This window comes from Manis javanica, chromosome 9 (genome assembly GCF_040802235.1).
Source record: "Manis javanica isolate MJ-LG chromosome 9, MJ_LKY, whole genome shotgun sequence".
NCBI lineage: Eukaryota > Metazoa > Chordata > Mammalia > Pholidota > Manidae > Manis > Manis javanica.
This window is the reverse complement of record NC_133164.1, coordinates 92,499,242-92,522,113: the sequence shown is the minus strand read 5'-3', so window position 1 is coordinate 92,522,113 and position 22,872 is coordinate 92,499,242. Positions and strand designations below refer to the sequence as shown.

Sequence of the window (22,872 nt, the reverse complement as noted above, 5' to 3'; positions counted from 1 at the left end):
GGCAGGCGCCGCCCCACGCCGCCCTGCTCCCGGCCGCCGCCCGCCGCCCGTCGCCTCGCGGGAGCCCCCCCACCTCGCCCTCTCCCAGCCCTGCGTCCCCTCCCCTGCGCGCGCTCACTCGCCACCCCCACCCCTGGTCTGACTGGGAACTTGAACCGGTCCAGCCTGTTTAAACGGAAAGGACAGAGATCCTGTCTGTTCAATGTAAAAAAAAAAAAAAAAAAAAAAAATCAGATCAGACCGAAAGAGAGAGAGAGAAAGAGAAGAGAGAGGAGAGAGGGAGGGAGAGAGAGCGCGAGGAGAGGAGCGAGAGAGCGCGAGTGCGATCGAGCGAGAGAAGAGAGGAGAAAGAGCAGAGAGCGAGAGGAGAGCGAGGTGTGGAGAATCCGAGGGGGAGAGAACCCGAGTGTGTGTGTGCGTGTGCGCGTGTGAGCGCGAGCGAGCTTGCGAGGGAGAAGAACGAGAGAGTGCGAGCGAGAAAGAATAAAAGGAAAGAAGATTTTCTCTATGTATATAAAGATGGCCACGTTAGCAAACGGACAGGCTGACAACGCGAGCCTCAGTACCAACGGGCTCGGCAGCAGCCCGGGCAGCGCTGGGCACATGAACGGATTAAGCCACAGCCCGGGGAACCCGTCGACCATTCCCATGAAGGACCACGATGCCATCAAGCTGTTCATTGGGCAGATTCCTCGCAACCTGGATGAGAAGGACCTCAAGCCCCTTTTCGAGGAGTTCGGCAAGATCTACGAGCTTACGGTTCTGAAGGACAGGTTCACAGGCATGCACAAAGGTGAGTGCACCTTTCCCTCCCAACTTTGCCGGGGAGAAGGAGCTGGCGGGCGGGCCGGCCGGCCGACAACTGACAAGGGGTAGACAGCGCGAGAGGGAGCCTCGGGCGGACGCCGAGGAGGGAGGCGCTCAGGCAGCGGAGACCAGGACTGGGGTGCGTGGGGAGCTGCTCGCGGGGGCAAGGCTAGGTTTTGAGCGAGCAGCTGATAGAAGCTGCGCTGTGGGGAGAGCAGCGGGAGAAGAAGATGAAGAGAAAGAAAAAGAGGATCGAGGTGGAACGGGTCTTGGATTTGGGGGCACAGCGACTTGAAACATTGGGATGGGGACAGCTGCACCGGCCGAGCCCGGGACGCTAAGCAGACTGGCGGGAGCTTGGCGGGCCAAGGACCGAGGGTGCTGTCCATCGCCGTGGTGCTGAAAACACTAAGAGGAGATGATCTCCTTCGCTCCTGGCCAGAGTAGCAGGAGCGCAGCCGTCTAAAAAGGAGAGAGGTGACAAATTCGAAGACATATTTTTATTTCTCTATCAATTTAACAGAAAACTCCCTGTCAATGTGTGCCCCCAATATCCGGTTGTGGTGTGAGGGGGGTGGGGAGTGAGTGTTGGATGTTTGAAGGAAAGAGGGACAAAATCTAAGGAAAGAATTAGCAAGGAATGAGCCATCCCCTGGGTGGAGTGGAGGGTCGAGGAAGCCTGGATGATCCCCTTCTCAGGAAAACGGGGCATTAGGGAAAAAAAATATGTGTGTGCAAGATATGCATTTTTGAAGGGTGTAGCCTAAATTATCCCAAACTCACCATGTAGAGGGGTTATAGTATTGCTCTCCCTTGAAACAATCATTTCTAGTGAGTGCTTTGGGGAGGAAGAGAGAGAAAAATCAAAGAATTAAAATCAACAACTTTTTAGGAAAGTGGTCGTGGGAATTGTCTGCAGCCTGCCTGTTTTCTCCTTGTTTTATTATCTTTAAGGCAGAGCCACAAACGTGTTCAGTTGTAGAATGTGTGGGTGGCTGGTGGGTGATGAAATTAGCCCAGTGCTCTGCTTCCTAACAGTAATGTATAGGATGTGCAGTGGGGATTAATCGGGGCTGAAGCTGTGTGGGCAAGTTAAATGCTTTCTGAGAGAGATTGATTGTCAGGCTAGAAGGAGCACCAGGATGAGGAAGTTGTAAGGTATGTGTATGGACGTTCCTTTTTTAATAAACAGTAGTGTGGAGGGCCACTGAAGATGTTGTATTAGAGCTGGTGGTTTTAAAGATGAAAACACACACACAGAGCAGCCTCATCCTTGGCCACAAATGGGCTATGAACAGAGCTGATCCTCCAGCACATTAGGTGCAGAGCGCAGAGCTGTCTGGCTCTCTAAGCAGCAGTGGTTTTCACTATCACAACCTCCCTCCCTTCTCCAGCCCTCCCTTCATCCGAATACTAAGCAGAGCTCCAAACTCTTCATAGTTGGAGTCCCAGAGAGCAGTTTTTATTGGCTTTAGCATCTTTCAGCTTGCCTGCTGAGGAGTAAATCTTAAAGTTAATGGCATGTTGAGTAGCACAAAAACACAGCAGAATGGAAATATACTGGGTTTGTTGGGGTGGGGTAAGGGTGGGGGTTGTAACAGAGAAAGAAACCAACCTTTATCCAGTATAGAGAAAATGTCTGTCTCTTTAGAAGAGAGACTGGAAGGGTAAAACGGGAGGCAGTCTTCAAAATAATATTTGTTTCATCCCCCACAAGTCATATCTCTGTAGCTTTTCCCTTACCAGTCAAGCTCCCTAGAAGCTAATCAAGGTTTGTATCAAACCTTTTTCATTCTAATATGCTCCCAAATTTAAAAATAGTAATAATGAAAATTAAAAAGCCTAGGCAGGAAAATTCTTTGTTCATGTTAATGGTTACTTCTTGTGGCGATTTTAAATTTTAAAGTTAAACAAAAATCAGATCCCGCTAGAGGCAAAGACAGTTGTGAAGAGCTAAGCCTCCTATGAGATAAGGGTTGGAGCATTTTATTTGCTTCTTTATTTCAAATGAAGATAAACTTTAATAATATTCCTTGATTCCTTCTCATGATGCCTTGCTGGTATCATCACTCTGTTTCTGATGTTATTTGGACTCCCGTGTATTTTAGCGAAGTAGAATTATCACAATTTGCTTCAGGAAGCTAAAGAAGGTTATGTATAGTTATTTCCTTTGTATCATATCATCTATACACATACACGTATCTTGTCAGGATTCTTAGGACACGCAAAACTTCATTTTCTAAATAATTCTTCTCCTGAACTGGCTCAGTCAGTGGCTGGCAAGCCCGTTGGCTCCAGCATATTGGGTGCCTCATTGTCGCAGCTCACCCTTCAGAGCCTGAGCATATATTTTTCCCTGTGAAACTTCCTACCTCTCCATCCCTCAGATTTTTATAGGCAAGGTTGGGCCACAATGTCCGTAACAGTGCCTGGAAGCTCTTGGAGAGCTGAATAAATGAGACCATTTCAGAGGTCTGGTTTATTCAGTCCTAGAAGAGTTTGAACTCCTCCTCCAATGATACAGCCTGATTTATTAGCTAATCCTGAAAAATAAGCCTCTGGCCACCTTAAAAAATTACTCACTTGCCATTGGTAATTAATTATTGTTAAGTCAAAAAGCATGATAAGGCTGAAGAATGAGAGCTGCATTTGGATTTTAGATTTTCCCCAACTCTAAATTGACAACATGAGGCTATGGGTGGAAACATGCCTTTGTTAAGCCTGGTTTCAGGGCATATTCATGACACTTTCTCTCCCCTTCTTGAATTTCTAACTTCTAATGAATAATACTGGGATAAAATTGAGAGATATGACATGATACTGGCCTCCAGTATGGATGGCTTACATATATTATTAGTTTTTAAAGGAAGGGGAATAAGTAAAAACTTGAATTAAATGCATAAGATTTCAGGTGGGAATCCATTTGTTGACCACCTGCCATTTCAGTAAACCACAGAAGGAAGGAGTTCTAAGGGTTAATGGAATACCTGCCATGCGTAGAGTGAACCTTAAAAGGCAATTACTCCAGTCAAATTGGGACTCTGTGGAGGAAAGAGTGGGTGGGGGCTTGTGGAGGAAACCCAGACGTATCAGAGAAAGGCTGTTGGGCTGGGGAGGCAGCAAATAGCAGTTGTGGACTGGGGCAATTACTGTAAAGGTAAATTTACTCCTTGGAGACCAGAAGCAATTGGGCAGGGGGACATCTGGATGATAGACAGAGTGAGAAATGAAGAAGAAAAGTACAGAATTACAATTCAAAGAGACAACACCCAAAGAAGAAAACCCAGTTTAATACAAACTCTCCCAGCTAAGTCAGTCTTTTCTCCACCATTAGAAGCACTTTCAGAAAGATTGCTTTTCTAGGCTCCCAAGAGAAAGACATTGTACTATTCATTAAAGAGGAGAAAGACATACTCCCAAGGTAGTAGCAGAAGTGAGCTGAGGACCAATTTTTCCCCTTCCTATAGAATTTTTCTCCCTTGGAGAAAGGAACAGGTCACCCGCTAGTCTCTTTCTTCCCTTCTCTCACTTCTTATTTATTTCTCTTTTCTTCCTTTTATTTCTTGGAGAACAACAGAAGCAGCAACTGAAAATACATACATACACACACATACCCATGCCTGCTAACACACATATACATATACAGTTAGTGGATCACACATGAACAAGCCAGCAATCCATTCATAACTTTGGTCTTGTCTAGCAGGATAAGAGACAGCAAAGACTGAGTTACTGGGAGACATAAAGACTAGTGCTCTCTGGATAGTCATATTATAATGCATTATCTTTGAAGTCATTTAAGTCCAATTTAAGTGGTATTTAGTATAATATTTATGAATTAATGTAATCTAAACATAGGACTGTCCCCAAAGGCTTAAACAGCTTTTGCAACTGATGTGTGCTTGTTCCTGGAGCCTGCAATGCATTTTAATCCAAACAGCCAAGTCCACATCACAGTCCCTCTTGTTAACCAGTCAGAACATATCTGTGCCTGGGTGACCACTCTGCATTGAGATTTTCCCCCAATGCATGGAGGAAAATCTACTCTACTAGCAGCCCTGGGGGCTCCCAACCAGGAGCCATAGCTGCAGTGACTTCAGCTCCTCATACTTTCACACTACATCCAGGGAGAGAGTGGAGACAGTAATGGAACCTTTTGTGGACTGAGCTCCGAGGGTATATCATTTTAAAATATATACATCATAGGATGCACAACCTCTCATTTCAACAGTACCTGAGTCTGAAAGGCCTGAAGTCCCTTGCTTTGGGGTGCGGCTGGGAGAAGAGGAAAGGGCAAGGGTTATGGTTATGTTTTTGGTGATTTGTGACCTTCTTCATAAAATTATGTCTTGTATTTTCATTTAAGATGTAACAATTCCCAGAAATATTGAGTTTCCACTGCTTGATTTTAGCCGAGAAGGCTCATTGTTTTTTTTTCTTAGATAGGTGAATTAAAACCAGCAAAGCTTTATCTGATTTCCTTTTTCAAATGAGTCTAAGAGACAGAGAAACTGAAGTATCAGCATGGGCATCAGCTCAATTAATATGAACTCTTTTTTAAAAAATAACTTTGAAAAATAAAATTTTCAGGTCTGTCCAAAGAAGGAGAATGGTAGAATGGCTAGGCACACACCTATAGCTTTTAAAAAGAAAGATTTGTCTTGTGAAAAAAAAAATAAGGAAAATAAGATCGCTAATTAGAAAAGAAGAAAAATATATATATATATTTTTATTTTGGTACCATTAATCTACAATTACATGAAAAACATTATGTTTACTAGGCTCCCCACTTCACCAAGTCCCCCCCACACACCCCATTACAGTTACTGTCCATCAGCGTAGTAAGATGCTGGAAAATGAAGAAAGGGAAACATGGGGAAAAATATTTTTTAAAGATAAGTTTCACTAAAGAAAATGAGCCATAGTAATCATTTCAAAACTAAAGCAAACCAAAGCAACAGCCCTGTAAAAAAAAAAAAAAAAACTTTAAATTCCATATATTGATAAGTATTCTTTTTAGAAGCAAATAAAAAATTATTGAGATATGATTAATTTAGTAAGGGACAGGTGATTATTTGCTGCTTGTGCATGATTATTCATTTATCTTTTAAGGATATTTCTTCAGAATCCACACACACACACTGATAAATTAATGTGCACATGTGTACGTATACGCATCCATGTGCAAACATGACTAAGCACATCCCACACATATGGGAACCAGAGCTGGCCTAGATTTCACTGCAATTCAATAGGGAGATGTTAACACTCTTTTCCCCTCAGTTTTAATGGGAATTCTAGATTGGATTGAAAGAACCCCCTTGGCATACTTTCACTCTCTCCACCTGCTCCAGTTGGCTGGATGTTTGTGGCTCCTCAAACACAAAACAAAATAAATGAAAAAGAAAAGCTTTTAATGAACTGAAGTCATAGCTTGAAAACAACCCAAGGGAGAACAATTACAAAAAAAAAGGTATGCCATAGATCATGCCCCCCACCCCCAGCAGACATATTGTAAAGTTATCAGAGTGCTTTCAAAGGGCTGGTTTCTGGAGCATTCCTGACACCCAATGATCTCACAACACTCCAGGAACTTGGAATGGCCATTGCTGTCACTACCATTAGCATCACCATCCTCATTATTATAACTTATATACTAAGATGGGAGAGGGACTTCTGAGTAATGCCTGAGAAAATATCCAAGGCACCACCTCCTTGTTCCAGAAAAGACCTAGTATCACTTGCTCTGGATGAATTTGGGGAAAACACTGCACAACTCACACCTTCCATGTCATCAGAAGCTTGTCTGTTTCCAAACTGACCCAAGAGACATCTCCCTGAAGAGGACTAGGAGTGGGCAGGCTGTGGAGGAGAGGGGGATGCAGCAGAGAACGAGGTCCAACATTGTAGGCAGAAAAAAAGAAAAACTGAAAGTGGTATGGCCAAAAATGCCAGCCGGAAGCTGGGAGTACTGGTTAACAGTGGCTGAAACTGCACCAGCTTCTAAACTTGGAAGGGAAATCCCATGTGACATGCAGAGAAAAGCTACAGGGTGTGAAAAATCTGTGTGCCTGTGGGTACTGGAGAGTTGGAGAAGGGAAAATGCAGCAGCTTGTGTGGGTGTTGGTGTAACATATGCATGTGAATTTGTGTGTGTGTGTGTGTGTGTGTGTGTGTGTGTGTGTGTGTGTGTGTCCAGGGAAGAAATGATAAATGGAGTGGCACAGAGATGATGTTAAATGTTAGGGGTAGTTTCTTCTTGCAAGGCAATATGCATGATCAGGGGGATGGTTGATGGAGAAAAGGAGAATCTGGGAAGAACGACACTGTCTCTGTGACTAGTACATGTTCCACCTCAGAACCGTTGTTAGATTTGCCAGTGATCTAAGTTCCAGTGTGAAGGTGTATTCTTGTCTATCTATCCAATATCCCCACCCAAAAGACTGTTTTGGAGAGGTTTTCATCTTCCCCCACCCATCACCCTTTAAATGATTACCTGCTTCTGCTTACCTATTGACTCATTTTAGAAATGACCTTACATCCAGGATCTGAGTGGCCAGACACAGAGCCAAGCCCTCTGCAGAGATAATTTCCTCTACCCACTGCATTTCCTACCCTACCTGCTGGACTGATAGGCCCTCCAAGCTGAGTGCTGCATTTTCCCTAAATGTAAGCAGGGTGTGGCAGGGACCCAGCTGCCCTCCTTTTTGGTTATCCACAGAAGTACATGCACCCCCTATTCCTTTGCCTTTTAAGCAGGCCTTTAAATACACAGACTGAAAGAATTACAGAAAGCATCTAATCCAACTCAAATAGCCTTGGGGCGGGATAAAAGCCCCCCAGGTTAGTTTGCAACCCCTTTACCTCATCCTTCATCTCCCTCTTTTCCTTCTTCTTCCTGTCATTTAAGATGCTCTCTAAACCCCAAAGTGGGACCTGAAGAGAGAGACCCAGGATCCACTTGGCAATGTATGGGTGTAGTTAAAGATGCTAGGATTAAAAGGCAATGATAGGGGTAGAAATGGTGGCAGAGTAATTTCCAGCGTTGATGTGCTTTCCCTAAGGGCTTCTCCGTCTCCACTCATTCAGTTGCCAGTGGCCTCTGGATGGTATAAAGCCTGAGCCAAAGCCCTGCCCACAGGAAACAACCAGGAAGCCAGGCAGGCAACCCCCAGGGAACTGCCCGCCTTTCCAGGTCCCTTTGGGAGCAGGAAGGGATGTTTTCCAGACCATGCTTCGCAGAGCTTCTCCCCTTCTTCTTGCTCCACATTTGGTTTCTCTTATCCTCCCTTGTATCTCCCTGCCAGGATGAGCTGACACACTCAAACGGAGTGATTCCCAGCAGCTCAGCTCAGGAACAAATCCTACAGGGGCATCTTCAAGATGTAAATAAATGGGTGTCCTCATGGAGACAGACGTAGTTCTGGTCTGTGAAGACGAAACAGCCAAAATATTGATCAAAGCTCAGAAAAAAAATTGATAATGAGCTAGCCTCCAACAAGAGTTTAATTGACAGAGACTTCTGAAGGCCAGCTCTGGACAGCACATAAACTGACCGCGATGTTACTTTATTGCAATACACTCTGCTTTAATTAATTATCACCCTTTGTTAAGAGTGGCTCTGGATCAAAGGTTTCTAGATACTTAACAGATCTTACTAACAACACCCCCTCATGCATTAGGCTATCACACAGCTCACTGGAGGGGTAAGTGTATTTCCTTCCCATTTTCTTCTTCTCAGCTGGTGGCTTTCTCCTTTTTGTTCAAAACAAATGGTTCTTGTTGCACAGCCTTTCTGTCCTAAGACAGGGATTGTGAGGGGTGTTGTCCACCAAGGGCAGGGGACTGCCACTCCAAAGCTGTTTCTAAAATTACGTGTGAAACTTAGTTCACCTTCAAATCTATCTGGCTGAAACGGGAAGTGTCAATAGAAGAAAAAATAATTCATGGAAATGCAGTGAGTATGTGTGTGTGCAGTGTGTTTGTATGTGTGGTTAAGTGCACTAGCGACAATGTGCACATCCACATAAATATTATGGGATCAATACATTTCACATCCACTGCTCACACCTCTTAACTTCTCCCTCCTGTCTCTTGAGCACCTGTGCTACTGTCATATTTCACGCTGAGAAATGCTCACAGCTGAAGCTTGCATAGGTGATGCTGTATCAAACCAAGGCATTGTTTGGATTCAGTTGTGAGGTCCAGGTGCCCACTGGAGGGTGGTCCTCACCTAGGGTAGGTGGTGCCTAAATAATCCACTTATCAGTATGGACCAAGAACCTCACTCTCCACAGTCCCCCAAACCTACCCACTGGCAGGTGACTTACTTGAAAGCAGCCCTTGCAGTCATTCTAGGCAAATTTGAATGCCATACATGGCTGTTTGTTCATTATTCTAATTTAATGATGCAGTCACACCTAATTAATCCATGTCTGGTTTATTCATACACTATGTCTGAGGATCCAGAAGATCTCTCTAGCTAGCCAGCTTCCCTTTACCCGGGCGAGTCACGGGGCTCTGACAAGTAAACGTGTCTGGGTCCAAACAGGAATGGATCACTATAGACCAACTTGATAGAGCCACTATCCATGACACACAGGTAGGAATGACAGAGAGATATAGCACTAAGGTCTGTGTGCCTGTGCAAACACACAAGTGAGCACACAACGTGTGCATCCTGCCACAGAACCCTTCTAATAGCCAAAAGACCACACCCCCAGTGTGTGATACACAACAAGGAGTGTCAAGCATTCTTAAAATATGGAGTTTCAATGTGAAAGAATGAGGCTGAACTGAGTCAACCTTCCGCCTCTAGCCTTAAGAAAACAGAGCCCAATTCATTGTTGCCATAGCACAGATAAAGATACTGAGGCTGGGAGCAGCATGCCCCCAAAGTCAAGCTTGCAGCATGGCCTTCAGCACACTTCCCCACGGTTGGTTGTGACCAGACTGCTCCCAGTGAGTGCTGCCTCTGGCCTGGCAGGTACATTGAGAGAATGAGGCATCAACCTAATAATATCCTTATAAAGCCAAGCCTCCTGTGCAAGTCCTAGGAGACAAAAGGCATCCAAAGATCAAACACTACATCACAGTGTATTTGTAGCAATCCTCTGATTCTGCTACCTCCCTATAATGCTCTAATTGACTATTTGATCAGCTCTAAACGTGCCAGTGTTCAAGACAGACTCACACACACACACTCAGATATACACTCACATACATATATCCACACACACATACACACACACACACACACACACATACACTCACCACACAAGCACATGCAAGCAGACCTTTTCTTGCATATGCCACTGTACCCACACCACTCACCCAACAAGGATAGATTTTTCACAGGACATGCTTGAAGGTGAGTACAATGCACACACCTAAGATTATACAGGCCCTTCCAGTAATGGGCTTATCAATAGCTCTTAAAGAAATGTGACAGCCAGCCCAGAGTGATTCAGTTGTGTGGACAAAGGTCAGCATATAGATATCCATTATTAATAATATCAATATCTTGGTTGACCAATATAACCAGAAACTGTATCATATCACTGCTGATGGGTGAGGCTGGGAGGGCTCCACGGCAATAGCAGGAAATTATACCCATGTAAAATTAATCGTATTGACTGGTTCTAAGAATATATGGAGAGACAGAGATTTGGCGAGTGCTTGCCATGGTGGGAGAGGGCACTCTTGCTCCCAGAGGCTTCGTGGTCATGAACTCCTGGAAAAAGCCCAGGGGAATGGAGGCATCCCTAGGCGCCTGGTGAGAACACTCGCCCCCACCCAGCCTCAGCTTTCCAGAGGGAAGAGGTGGAGGAGAGGTGTTCTCTGAACAGGAAATGAGTGAAATAGGATCCCCCAACCATTATCCACCCAACATATCCATATCTTCCTCTCAAATCAATACTTGGCTTGGCTTGGTCTCACCAGATGAGGCCCAGAGAGCATCCTTGCACCTGCTCTGTGGGAAGGTGTATCTCTGAGGGGCTGGCATGAGCCTAAGGCAACAATCCCAGTGAAGTGGAGGGAACTGGCCCTGGGAGATGCCGGTGTGCCCTCTGCAACTCAGGGATTCCAGAAAAAGAGGCATCCAATCAAATCAGTCACCATGATTGGGTTTTTGGAATGAGCAGAGCCAATGGCACAGACCCTGCCCACTCCCCGTTGCTGGTGGGGTCAGGAATGTCCTGGACTTCAGAAAACCTTACTGAGGCTTACCTCCAGTCACAGTGAATGGGAAGGAAAAAGAAGGCCATGCATCCTTAGCCTTGGAATTCCCTTTGGGCATGCTCCTGACCCCTCATTCCCTTGCCCACAAGAGCCCCAGTTTAGGATGCTCCTGACCCCTTTTAGCATCCCTGGACAAGACCTGGAAGGGTGGTCTGAGGGAGGAAAGGAAAGGAGCCCAGTGGCTGTGAGCTCCCCAGAGAGGAGTAAAGGGAATATGGGTTGCCAGAGAAGCCCAATAAGTTTTTGGATCTTTCCTTTTCTTTATTCCCAGAGCCTGTGGAGGCAGCTAGAAGGGAGCCTGCCTTAGAGGCCAGGTCCCATGTTGGGGTGATGATGGATGAAAGAAGACACATTGCTCAGGTGCAGGGGAAATGCCTTTGATTGTAAAGGGGGGCAAGGAAATGGTGCCTGTGGCTGGAATGGGAGGTGGGGCTTCATAGGGCCAGGTGCGCCCCTTTACATACGCAGCACTTGGGTCTCCACAGATAGGCCACATCTGATTGTCCCTCCACCTGCCTATCCCTCTCTGGCTGCCGGAATGCTCAGAGTCACACCCAGGTGCTTGCCCCCAGCCCTCCAGACCAAAGGGCTTGGCCAGACTGTGCACTCCCTCCCCAGTGCTAATGGCCTGCTTTCCTAGCTAAGCCAGCAAACCCCCCAGGCCATGAGGAACAGTTCCCAGATCTCCAGACTTACTCCCAGCCTTGCCAGACTAGGCATGGTCACACAGGGTGTATAGAGAGAGCTGGTCCTGGTGCCCAAGGTCGTCCTCCCTCCATGGTGTCACATCCCCTCCTTGCCCCTAAGGCCTGGGTCTAATGGAGCTCTGAGAGAACAGCCAAGAACCCGGAAGCCGGGCCCTTCCTCCAGACTTGGGGAGGGGCCCCAACTGTGTGTGTGGAAGGGCTCCCCTCTCCACCAGTGGTTGCCTGCCCTCTGATGGTGAGAGGAAGAACTTCCTGCACTCAAGCTCTGGGTCCCTGAAGCCAAAAAGCGACTCCTGCCTCACAGTTCAGGAGCTGCAGACTAAGCCTCTCCCTCCCTCCACTCCATCCCCCGCGGGCCAGGGCAGGCTGCTCCTCTGCATGGGAGCCCCTTGCTCAAGTGTTGGCAGTGCTGGACCCTGGGCCAGGCCCCTCACTGGGCCTGAGTCTGGGGCACCAGCCATACAAAACAAGAGAAGAGAACCAAAAAATCCAGAAAGTATTGTAGTTTCAGTACTCATGTGAATTTTGTCCTGTTCCAAAAATGAATAATTAGTTTACAGTTTTGTGTGGGGATTTTATTCTTAATTCCATATGTTGGGGTACCGGAAACTTTTCCATAATTAAGACCTGACATGGGTCCAACTCCAAATTGCTACATCACTCACCTTCTGCAAAGGAGTCTCCAAATGCCCATGCAAGACACATACACATGTGTCCCCAATCACCCTCCACCCTGTGCCCAGTGAGCAGGCCTGGGTGGAGGACCAATCAATTAGTGCCTGACGGGCACACTGGCCACCCGGGTCCAGCTGAGGCCCCCGTGTGGTACGCTAAGTCCCGTTGGTCATGGAAGTGAGAGAGACACAGAGCAGGAAAGCAGGAAAGCCTTTCCTGGCTTATTTCCAGTCTTAATTTTCTTTTCCAATTTTTAAAAATCTTTTTATGGAAAAATAAGATCTTACTTAACTCTCCTCTTGATTATTTCAATTAGCAAATTATTAGAGTTATTTTAGAGTCAATTCTGTTGCAATTGTGTTGGGCAAGTTTGCAGCTCCAGTGGAATGAGGAGTGCAGGAGTATGTATGGGTGAGGCCTGGGATGGGGCTGCTGAGCTGGCCTCTGAAGGGAGGAGAGGAGCACAGACTCCAGGGTACTACCTCTGCACAAGGAGAGCGTGCTGTGGAGCTGCCAGGGTCACTTTTGCAGTCAGCTGAGACGGGAGGGGAGTAAGCAGGAGCAGGGCCCCAGGCTGCACCCGCCCACAGAGCCAAGCCAAGGGGCAGCCAGACTCCTGTTCCCTTCTGTGCAAGACCCTGTCCACTGCTCCCAAGGTCTCCAAGGCCTGGATTTGTTTCTCCTTCATTTTCCAAGTTTCTCTGCAAAACATTAACTCTGAACATTCCATCCTGTCTCAGCTGATCTAATGCTTTAAAGGCTGGCGCACAAGAGAGGCACAGAGCTTGGAGGAGAAGGTCCCTGAAGCTGGCAGAGGCAGGAGGAGGAGCCCACTGGGGCAGGAGCGGGGCATCATTAGTCCACCTGTATTTGGCCTCCGAGATGCCTGCCAAGCATCCCCATGTGTGGAGCAGAGGTCCACGCTCACCCGGGATCGGGGCAGAGGCAGGATTCTGCAGACAGCGTGCAGAGTTCTCCAGTCCAGTGGGGAGATGTGCCGTGTCCCCCACTGGGAAGCCATGGGTTGGGTGGGCCAGATACAGGCTTCCCTCAAGGAGGCACATATTCTTGTGCTACTCAGGTGCCCTGAGGTTGTGCTGTCCTCAGAAGGTGGGGACCCACCCTCCCCACTGTGCAATAACTGGATGTGATAGAGAGCAGCAAACCCATAAATATAAAACTATCCAGTGCAAATGTCCTGTGTGGGGAAATGAAGGAACCCCCAAAAGAGGAATAATCAGTCCAGGATTCAGGCTTTTTGGCCAGGAGGGCTTGGCCCCAGGCTCCCAGGTATGGAGAGGTAGTGAATGAGACCAAGCAGGGAGGCTGGGTTACCGACGGCCTCCGTTGTTTTGTTTTGTTTCATTTTGTTCCGTTCCGTCCTCTCTTTGTCCCATTGCAGTGAAGTCTTATCCTCAGACTGGTGGACAGAGGAGTGTCTCACTGTGTAAATCTGACCCCACAGCCAGCCTGGCTGGGAGAGAAAAGGTGGAGGGCAGGGACTGATGGTTGGGTTGCAGTTTCGTCCTGGGAAGTCACTGACACACACACGAGACCTGCAAGGGTTCACATCACCTGCTTTGGGTCTGCAGTGTCCTTTAGTTGTCCCAGCTGCAGCCCACATGAACTGAGACATTACTCATGGAATATTAAAACCTGTGTCCATGTTCCCTGTCACCAAGGCAGACATCCAGATTGTCCCCACAGGCTCACCCAAGCAATAAACTATGGGGTTCTGAAGGGTGGAATCTTCCCACGCCTTCTGCCCTTCCTCTGTGCCTGCCCACAGCTCAGGAAGCAGCCAGGCAGTGGGAATGCAGCCCAGGGATAGTGTTTCCTGGGGTGACACTGGTCTTGCAGCTGAAAAATCTTGGCAGATCCCAGGAAAAAATGCTCCCAGAGTGGACAGCACACCCAGGGTAGGGTGCCAGAGCCCCTTGGAAGCCCAATTACTGCAGGGGAGCAATCAGGGTGCCTGTCCCATCTCAGGGAGGGAAACCCAGCCAAGAGGAGCAGGAACAGATGAGGTGACCTTTAGGTCCCCAAACACAGAAGTGTGTGACTGACTCTTTAAGGGAGACCAACTCCTCTCTCACAGACCTTGACCCCTGGCATCTTCCTGACCCCAGAGATTCCTCAAGGGAGGAGCAGGACTGGCTGTCCTGGAACTGGAATAACTACACAACTCTGCTCCCCGTAAGGATGTGACATCGGTGATGTGCTCTTCCAGCAGCCTCTCCTGTCATCCAACTTCCTCTACTCCTGGGAACTCCAGCTCCACCACCCCCATCCCCCAAACCCCAAGTCCCAGCACTCTCAGGCCTCCCTGCCTTCCAGGGACAATGGTCCCCAGTCTAAAGTGACCTCCTTTTCCTATCCTTTCAAAGTCTTGCCCCTTGCTGATCTGACCAATCAAACTGGGCAGATGTGTCACAGAGGCTAATGCACATTCATGTGTTAGCATCTCTGGTGACACATGCCTTGTATAGGGAGGGACCTGTTAGAGCCCAGGCCATGACCCAGAGAAACATCTCTAATGGGGAATTTCCAGCACAGGCCAGGCCAGGGGAGACTGGGAGGCTGGGAGGCCTCTGGCTGCTCCTGAGTATACGGGCCCACCCGGCCCCAAGCTGCATCACACAGGACATGGAATTCTACTTCCATGCTGCAGGGACAGTGGGACCCAGGCAGCTGAAGGGCTGGTCACCCTGCTCATCTCCCAACGGGGCCAGTGCACCCAGGAGCCTGCAATGCCAAAGGTCTAATCAAATATTAAAGACGGTCGGCAAAATGAAGCCAGACTTGTATCTGAAGCACAACTTCCTCCTGGGGAGCAACTCAGCTTAGAGACATTTCCAGCTCAGCTTTGCCAGGGTGCTGAGGTGGGGGCTGCTTCATTCATGCCTCACTGGGACAGGAAAAGGGGAGACGGTGGGTACCTACTGTGGCCAGGAGAGAGGCTCATGGCTTTCCTCCTCAATGCTATTATCCATTTCCTTTGATTTTTATCTAATCTCTCCTGATTGCCCTGGTGAAACTTAATAGAGAAAGTGAATTTTTATTACATCATCAATATAATCTCCAGCTAATCAGCAGACACAGGGGCCACTGCAAGGCCTAGAGCTCCTCATCTGGCTTCATAAATAGTAGGAACAGTCACTGCCAAGCCCACTCTTCCAGCTCCTCAGGAGACCCTCTCTGGAGACGGTCCTCTCCCTGCTGCTCCCCTTCCCCAGACCTAGTTGTGGGGCTTCTGCCTTCCCACAGATCCCCCTGCCCAGTTGATGGAGGTATTTTCCCCACTGGTATTTTTAGTTTTCTCCCTCCCAGTTTCAGCTGTTAAAATCACAAATCTGGGCCTTGTGTTTTGAATGCCAAAATAGCCTAATGTCAACTGATTTCTATTCTACTCTCCTCTGTGCTAGGAATATGACATGTCACAAGATATTATATAATCCTGTGGACCACAACACATACTATAAACCACACTAAATGCCAAAATTAAGTCATATGTTTACTCTACCTATATAACCTATGTTCCAAGGTGTTTTGGCCATTTATAATCAAGCCATGCATCTTATATACCACATCATAGATGTTAAATTGCATATTTCATTTATGTTATACTACACCTTCCATTTATACAGCATTTTAATCTGTAAAGTGCTTTCTCATATACTACTGCTTTTTATCCCTAGTGCAACCAGGTACAGTTGATACCTTTTTTATAAAGAGAAGTAGAAAAGGGATCATGAAGGAAAATTACAATCTGGTCAAATCCTGCCAGGATACAGTAGAATAGCTCAGGCTCAGAATGGAAGCTGGCAAGCCAGGGAAGGGGGCATGGGTGAATCAGAAGGGGCAGAGGCCTGACTACTGACCAGACAGGTAGATTTCTGGGGCCTGGCCTACTGGGCAGCCCCTGGCCAAACGGCAGCTATAATTTAAGGAATGTTTTGTTTGGGGTTTTTTCCCCCACAAACTTGCCCAAAGTTAAATGTGAAACCAAGTACACCCCCTTGTGTTTTGCCCTGTGTGTTTCCATGACATCCCCTTGCGTGACTGGACTCAAGCTGTCTTCTCCCTACCCTATGGGGGCCAGGCCACACTGCTTTATGATGGTTTGGATTTTAGAAATTGGCAAACATTACTTAAAGTCAAATCCTGTATATAATGTGGGTGATGAGGCCAAGGAATCTGTCTTTGTGCATCCACACATTGATTGTTTGGGAAAAGGGGGAACTTGCTCCTTGCAGGCAGATTAGAGCTGGCTCTGGGAGTGACTGGCCGCTCTTCATGAAATGTCTCCTCTGATTCCTGTGCAAGTTCCAAGGATGGTCTGCTTGCATCTGGGGATCACGGGCAGACTCCTCTGATTTGGACCTGACAGTGCAAGCAAGGCCTGGATCCTTGCAGTGGCCCCTGGTAGTGTTTAGTGCCCTGGACACTGCTTGCTGCAGAGATGCCTAGGGCACCAAGAGAGCACTGTACCCAGGAGCTGGACACCTGGGTCCTTGTCCGGCCCTGCCACCTCAGTCAGAGTCTCAGCTTCCTCTCTCTCAAATCACTGCAATGACTCCTGCTCATCCCGCCTCTTAGGGTCATTGTGGGGATGGAAGGAGTGGAGAGAAGGGAAAATGTGATGTACAAGTTAAAATCTCCAGGGTCATCGTCCTGTATTAAGTGCCAGCACCCCCGTCAGACCACAGGGAGCTCTGATAGTTCTGCTTTCTTGGAAATAGGATGCACAGGGTTACATAAGGGTTCAAAGATGGATGGGTGGGGGTGGATATTGACCAACACTTACTACACAGCACACACACAGGGCTCTCATTTATTTGTATCTCGTCAAATCCTCATGGCAAAACTGCCACAGAGATGTCCCTGTGCCCTTTTGAATGCCAAGGGAATGGAAGCTCTGAGAGCAGTAACTCAACTCAGGTTATGTGCCAGGAAAACTCAGAACCAGAACTTGCACCCAACTTTGTCACCTTCCCAAGACCACATTTCTATGATTTGCAGCATGTACATGCACACCACTTCTTAACAAGGTTTAATTAACCACAAGGCCACAGACAAAATTTGGCCACTACACTCTTCAGCAGAGAGGTAAAACCAGCTAGTGTAGAAGAAGAGATGACAAAGACCCAGCCTGGAGTCAGGGAGGGGCACAGTGGGCCCCTCAGCTAACCTTTCAGCCTTAGTCCAGAGGATGAAAGTCCTATCTCTGGCACCTGTATGGCCCAGGAGCTCCATAAAAGCCATGGCCAAATCCTCATTAGAAATCAACAAATAAGCAGAAAGTGTTTGCTGAGAACACTCCCTCTGCAATCTCGCTTCTGCATCAACCCGCAGGATCCCAGCCAAATTTCTGCTCATCTAACAAAGGCCAAAGGCAGGCCCTGGGGAAATTTTGAGCAGGCCTCACAAGGACCACCTAGCCCACACATTGGCTGTGGCCAGGTCACTGCAGGTATGGCCAGTCCAGTGAGAAGTGCCTCAAGGAAAGGAGTTGTAGGTTTACAGCCCATCTGTCCTGGAGGCCAGTGCCCAGGCTGCCTGGCTTGGTGGCTCAGAGCAAGGGAGGATGTCTTTACACACCAAGCTGTCTGCTGTCCCTCCCAGCTTGCAGGGCCCCTGTCATCCAAGGGACTACATTTGGCCCAGGCTTGGCAGAGAAAGTGGCCCTGAGCAGCTGTACTAGGACAGACATACACACTCACTGAGCAAAGGGTTGGCAATGGCAGGGAGCTCACTAGAGAATGGGAAATGTATGGTTTTCTTTTCTTCAGAATAAAATCCTGGAGATCCAGGAGTGAGCTTACTAAATTTTCACCACCTGAAGGATGAGCAGACCATTTGGAAGTTTCTGGGACAAGGGGGCAGGCCTGCTTTGCAATGCACAGACTTAGCTGTGTGTGCTGGACAGGAGATGCTAGGGGCTGCCAACGGAGGTGGTGCCAGTGGTGTCTCATCTCCTGTGGACATGCTGTGCTGATGGGCTGTGAGGGGTGAGGCTTCACAGGCACCTCTGGGGACCGTGACAGAGAGAAGGCTGTAAATGGCCGTGGTGTGGCTTAGGCTTCTGACACACGGTGTGTCTGTTAGAGGCATGCTGTATGGATGCATGTTGTCTCCTGATGTTTTGCATTTATGCTGTGTCCCGTGAGTTGCTTGTGTGCATGTGGTATTGTATGGGTCATATGTGTGTGTGTCAGGTGTAGGAGAGCTGTATTTTCTGCGCTGGTTCTGGAAAGACGAGGAAGGGTTCAAATAAGCTCTCTCTCTGGTCCCCAAAGACTGCAAAACACCCTCATCTTGTGATTTGCTATCCAGATGAATCCCACCTCCTCTTTTAGACCAAGGGTATCTCATACCAGTAGTACATCTGTGTCAATCCTAAAGGTCTGGGTCTGAGGAGAGCTCCAGAATCTGGAGTCTCTTACTGTGGCTGCTGTGAGAACAGTGTGTGTGTACGCACGTGCATGCACACCACCTCCATGTGAGCACACTGCAGTTTCAGCCAGGGAGGCTCAGGCAAGGAAGTATGTGGACGTGTGTCCCCATACATGCTGAGTGTATGCAGGCATGTGTGGGCTGTGACAGGCTCAGGGGGCCAGTTTTTAAATGACAGGCTCTGTGTATAAATCTCTGACTAGAGTTTCAAGCAAGTGCCTGTAAGAAATGACAGTGAAGATGGGGCTGACTCACTGGATGGGCACTCCTGCAGATCTCTGCCAATGTGTGTGAGTGGAGGGTCTTTTTGAGGGGCTTCAGGCCATGGTGTGGGGGAGGAGCGTGGGAAAGGTCTGTGGGAAATAAGGGTTCTGCACATGTGTGATTGTGAGCAGCCTGACTGGGTGGGACACTAAATGAGACTGTCCTCCAGAGACCTCGCTGCTTTTCCTGGAGGCACGACTGGGCCATCTGTGGCATTTTCTCACATTCTGCCCACAGATTCCCCTGGGAGACTGGAAGAAGGGGGGATCTGGACTCCTGGCCTCCCGAGAATGTCGTCCTGAGCCCTAGCTCCTTTTGGAGACAACCGAAACTACAAGGCTCTGTGTGTGTATGTGGGGATGTGTGTGGGTGACAGAGATGGAGAGAAAGAGAGAGACAGAGAAAGGGACAGAGAAGAGCTAAGAGAGCCCCCTCCCCACTACCTCCATCTGGGTGGGAGCAGATGGTGCTCAAAGCCGCCCAGCAAGGCCTGAGGCAGTGCTTGGAAGCCGTGCGTCCAATGCAAAGGGGGACCAGGGTGGGGCCCCTGGGAAATGCTCTCTGGCTGAATACATCTCCGCACTCCTGGATCTGTCCTTCTGTTCAGATTCATGGAGTCCCTCGGCCCAGTCCACACGTCTGCCACAGGGGCCCTATTCCTTGGCTTAACTCTGGGCTTCTTGGAGGTTGATTCAGCTCCTGGGGTACAAACACAAGGGCAAGCCATCCCTGAGCCTGGCCTCTGCATGAACTCACTTGGACCCACACAGTGTGCAGGAGGAAGGCCAGTCCCACCTGCCCCCAGGGGTCCTCGGGTCTCAGGCACATATCTAGAAGTTACCTCCCTTCACTCATCTGGAAGGACCCACCACACTGGCCCCCACAGGCACTACCCCCACTGCTCAAACCCAGGGTTGCCATCTGTGCTTTGCCCAAAAGTCCTCAGCAAGCAGATAATGGGCATACAGCCCCATTAGGTGAAGTTTTCCTTGTCTTCCTACAGCCGACCTGGCCCCTCACCCTCCACCAGCCTCTCCCAGAACTGCTATATCAGAATACCCTAAGAATCTGATGAGAAATGAAGATCTTCACCTCTCCCCACTAACTTTGGAATTCTGTAGAGATGGGGCCAGGGATTCTGCAGTTGAAGAACGGCTCAGAGGTCTCTATGCACACCGGTGCCTGGTCCCGGGAGCCGTTCTGTGGAGCCCCCCACCGCAGGGTCAGCACCGAGGCCACACTGTCAGAATGCTGAGGCTTCCTCCTGCCTCAAAACTGGACACCCTCCCAGCACCCCTTCACTTCCTGTGCCCTGCCTTCTGGCCACCCTTCTTCCCTAAGGGAATGACCCCCAGGGCTGCTTACACCATAAAACCCTCCCTTTGCTGTTGTTGAAACTGCCAGAATGGACATGTTTTCCCACCTGCAGGGAGAGGGTCCTGATCTCCCACTCTCATGTTCTCACCCTCATACATTCACACACACAGACACACATACAGATATACACAGAGATACCCTCACACACAGACCCACACAGAGATACGCTTACATACAGAGACACACAGACACATTCACACACACAGATACACAGATGCACTCAGGTACACACACAGATACACTCAGACACAGATACATTCACATGCATACAGATAAGCTCAGACACGCACAAATACACATAGATGCATTTACACACACACACACACAGATAAACCTACACAAACATACCCAGATACACATATTATTTAAGCTATTATTCATCCAGCTGCATGGAGTCTTTGCCCTACTCAGCACCTCTCATGTCTACTTGGGCCTTCTGCAACCCTGTTCAGTGAAAGGGGATGTCTAGAGGCAACACAGGGGCTGTGAAGCAGGCAATGCTGAGGCTGAACCCCAGCTGTTCCACTGACAAGCTGTGTTTCCTTGATCATGTCACTTTACCTCCTGGGCCAGCCTTAGTTTCCTTGTCAAGCAAATGGGAGTATGAAAACTGCCTAAATCGGTTTATTTTGAAATGCAGTCATCTGGGCAAAGCATTTGGCACAGTGCCTGGAACATGATAACCTGCAATAAATTGCTGTTGTATAACAAATATTAAAGAAAAAAGTCAACTCAGACACCCCTTGCTGCCCTTGCCTGGCACCTCCCTTCCTGGGAGATCAGTTCCATCTCCACACCTCCCCTCGGGCTGTCTCCTGCTTGGTGCACCCACTTCCTTTCTGCTTCTGCCAGACCAAAGCCTGCTCCTCTGCAGAGACCACACTGATCCCCCTCTAGGAAGCCTCTAACAACTGCAGCCTCATCAATCTCTGAGTCCCCTTGAGGCTGAACCTCCCACCTCCAGGCCTCAGACCCACTGTGCTGCCTCCGCTGCTAGTGCCTGTCCCTCTGGCCTCTCCTTAGACTGTGAGCTCTCTGAGGCAAGGCACGGCAGTGACACTGTGTGCCCAGCAGACTTCCCCACAGCCTCAGCTGGACACATCCCAGGCACAGGTCTGTGGTAGCCTCCTTCACCCACCTGGAGGAACTGGCCCCAGCAAAAGCCAGTTGCTTTTTTAATATTAAGTTTATTATAAATGTTTTCCACTGTCAGCAATACTCATCATAGAAAAGATGGGAAGGTAGCAAGAAGAGAAAGGCACCAATATTCCCGCATCCCAAATAAAACAACTGTGAATGTCATGATGATTTTCCATGGGTCTGACTGGCAGTTCCACTCAAAAGTGACATGCAACATAGACTAAGCAATTGCTCGCCTAGAGCGCACCCAGCAACGGGCTTCATGTTGTGTGAGAAGTAGAATGAAGAACCTCAGCCTCTGCCCAGGGAGGCTCACAGACTAGAGAGGAGAAAAATGGAAAAACGATGCCCAAAGCATAATTAAACACAACTTTACCCCCACCGCCACCAGCAGCTGTTGTATGCTCTCACCAGCTCCCCTTGTGACTGGGGAGAGGCCCGTCTCCAGGGAGGTGAATCAGGCTGTGTCCAGGATTAGACCTGGGGTCTAGTCCAGGACTCCCCTGGAGGAAGGCACTGGGCTTCTCTAGATCTCTGTTCTCTCACCTGGGAAAATAAATGAAATTGATCACCTCTAAGAACACTTCCTGTTTCACAGTCTATCGCCTTATAATGTGAAGTTTGTGCTGGATTTAGCATCCTAAATTGTGCTGGATTTAGAGCACAGCCATCAGGGATTCTTGGAGGGTGAGAGCAAGGTGAGAAGATTGAGGAGTCACTCAGATCAGAGTCAGGGGTTGCAGGCAACTAGACCATGCAGAGATTGAATAGTTCGTGAGTGGGGTTCCATCATGGGTTAAAATCGAAATGGGGTGTGATGGTCAGCTCTCATTAGCACCAGATTCTTACCAAGAATGAGGGGAGGCAGTAGTGGTGCCATGGAAAGAGCACTGGATGTCAAGTCCAAAGACCTGAGTTTTAATACTTCAGAGCTGGATGATGACCACAGCCATCCTAGTCTCTGAGCTCTGAGCTCCCAGCCTGTGAATCAAGAATAACAACCCTAACACCATGGGTTATTGTAGCAATTAAACAAGAATATGCAGAAACACCTAGAATAGGCCTGTATAATGGTAATAATCACAGTAATAAGAGAAGAATGGTTAACATGTCTTTATCATTCACCATGTGCTCAACATAATACCCAGCATTCTAATGTGCTATCTCATTTAATACTCCCAGTTGTCCTGGAAGGATAGTTCAG

The 22,872-nt window shown here is 48.3% G+C and overlaps 1 protein-coding gene across 50 annotated transcripts in view; it reads left to right on the top strand.

Moving 5' to 3' along the window:
• The first annotated feature begins 126 nt into the window (after positions 1 to 126).
• Positions 127 to 22,872, top strand: part of CELF4 (CUGBP Elav-like family member 4) — a 283,441-nt gene continuing 260,695 nt past the window's right edge. For all 50 annotated transcript variants that reach the window (XM_037017306.2, XM_073212951.1, XM_073212961.1 and 47 more), the window contains exon 1: positions 127 to 793. In XM_037017306.2, the coding sequence (XP_036873201.1) occupies positions 508 to 793 (286 nt within the window). In that variant the 5' untranslated portion in view covers positions 127 to 507. The remainder of the gene's footprint in view (positions 794 to 22,872) is intronic.